Below are 2319 nucleotides of genomic sequence, written 5' to 3'. Positions count from 1 at the left end.
GTGTAGCCATTCCTAGCAATAGTTCTAAGCTTCCAACACTACAACAAAAACCCTCATAGACATCGGTGGAACAACAACGGTTTTAAGCAAAAATCGATGTTTTTGAGTATTTTACACCGAGTTTTCCAAAAATCGGTGTCTATGAGCGCAGATTTTCGCTCATAGACATCGGTTTTTTAGGCGATGTCTATGAGCGGCTTTTTTCGTTAATAGACACTGATTTTAATAGCGGTTTTTAAAATCCGGTGTTAATGAACCAAAATAAAATAATTTAATTTTTCCACCAATACTTAGCCAAAATTTGCAACACTTCACTCTTTTCTCCAAACCTAAACCTAGAGTGCCGTCCACCGTATACACTTCCCTCTTCCCTCCAACACTTCACTCTTCACTCAGCCTCACCTCCCTCTTCTCCTCTCCAAGCTCTCTGCGGAGACAGATCTGAGAGTTCCCGAGATCCAGTCGTTGTCGGATCTTCCTGTCGATGAGGTAAACTTCCTTCCTCGACCCGGGATCAAGGTGATTTCTTTGCCGCAATGTACCTCTCTTGTGTTTTCCGTCAAGATCCAAGGACCTACGATTCTGGATCTGCTATTTTTATCTTCAGATTCTTGCTTAAAGTTACTATGTTTGAGTTTTTTTAAATTATCTTGTTGGTCCAACGGTGCCTCAGATCGAGCTGCCTTTTCGATCTTGTTGCTCCGTCTGGTAATTTCTCTTTTCTACTTCCAGATCTGTACGATTTCTCTACTGCATTTATTTTAATTTCTCATCGGATCCATCTTGTATTAACTTTGCAGGTTGTGACCTATTATTTTCACATGCGGAAGGAAGAACTTGCTTTTTTCCATTTAGGGTTTACTACTTATTTTGTCCCCAAGTCACCTATTATTCTTTCTTCGTAGTTATAACTTCTGATCATTTATTCTGAAGGTTTGCGAGTTAGAACCCAGATTTTTTCGTGATTGTGATGCCATGATGAGGAGCTTGCAAGGGAGGTTGGAAATACTTGTCGTATCTGTGCATATGGAGGGGGATGCTCAGGTCGACCAGTATGATACTGAAGAATTTATGCCAAGGTCAACAAAGGAGCCAGCTGCAGTTACTCAACTGGGTGAGAGGCTGCACGAGCAAGAAATTTCCACTGGGAATGGTCACGGCGAAGGGCAGGCCAAGCAGAATAGATGCAGCGCCTGTGGTGTTGCATTTGGAGATGCTAAACAGTATAGGGAGCACTTCAAATCTGACTGGCACAAGCATAACCTGAAGCGAAAGACGAGGCAGCTTCCTCCGTTGACTGCAGAGGAATGCCTAGTTGATTTGGAGTTGGGCGATTCCAAGGCAGATCTCAAGGAATACTCTTTTTGATGCAATTTGTTCTTGATTTCATGTTTGGATTGCACTGGGATATACGTAGATATATTTTTTTTTGTTTTCAATTTTCAATCAAGTGTTTAAGTTAATAAATGATCATCATAGTGTTCAGTTCTTCCTTGAATTTACATGGTATAGCACCCAATGATTATATTATCTGTATTCAGGATTGTTCTAGAACCATTTCTGATTGTAAGTTTTGTACATCAGGGAGATGCGGTGCCAGAGGAGGTACATCTGATCCTTTGCTTCCTTCTTCCAGTATTGTTGTTGCTGAGATGTAGGAAGTGATTTGTCGTGTTTGATCCAGCTGTTCTATGAGTCCTTTGACGAGTTGTTTGAGGGGCGGTGGATCGTTTCCAACAAGGCGGACTACCAAGGTAGATTGCTTCCAGATCTATTATTAATTCTCAGTAGATCGTTCATTATCAGATTAAATATTCATCTTTCAGTTTCTTCTTCATATTATCATGATTGGATAGATGAGTCTGTGGACAATGTCCACAGATCTAGAAATGACGAACAAGAAGCATGAGGGATTAGGGAATCTGCAAGCTCTGATCCATCAATGGTTTGGGATCAGCCGAAATCTGGCCATTTCCAGTGAGTCCTGGTCAAATCTTGAAAACCATTTATATGCTTATCAGATCCTCATGAATCCTCTTGAATTTATTCTTTCCAGACTAAACAAGGAGATGATTGATACTTTGTTTGGCAGAAAGACAACAATGGCCACAAAGGGGATTGCTGGTGGTCCATTAGATCCTTCCTTAGCCCAAGAAAGCAGGATCCTTGATCCTAACAAATCTCAGAACATTTCAAATTTGCTAAAGGATTTTAATTTGACGAAAGAAAATGTCTGTGAGGCTATCTTAGAAGGCATCAAACCACCCTTTGACATGTGCAACTGGAAATTCTATTAAGTCTATGTTCTATCTGTTTGCC

General features: G+C 40.7%; 1 protein-coding gene across 1 annotated transcript; it reads left to right on the top strand.

Annotated features, from left to right (window-relative positions):
- The first annotated feature begins 379 nt into the window (after positions 1-379).
- LOC122027759 lies at positions 380-2319 on the top strand. Its single transcript, XM_042586765.1, has 6 exons — positions 380-489; positions 934-1353; positions 1585-1605; positions 1685-1754; positions 1882-1977; positions 2057-2319. The coding sequence occupies exons 2-6, from the start codon at positions 976-978 to the stop codon at positions 2059-2061; spliced, it is 570 nt and encodes a 189-aa protein (XP_042442699.1). The 5' UTR covers positions 380-489; positions 934-975; the 3' UTR covers positions 2062-2319.

The sequence above is a fragment of the Zingiber officinale genome, chromosome 10A, assembly GCF_018446385.1.
Source record: "Zingiber officinale cultivar Zhangliang chromosome 10A, Zo_v1.1, whole genome shotgun sequence".
In the NCBI taxonomy this organism is placed as follows: domain Eukaryota; kingdom Viridiplantae; phylum Streptophyta; class Magnoliopsida; order Zingiberales; family Zingiberaceae; genus Zingiber; species Zingiber officinale.
Note: the sequence above shows the minus strand (reverse complement) of the source record. Positions and strands in the feature narration are given on the sequence as shown.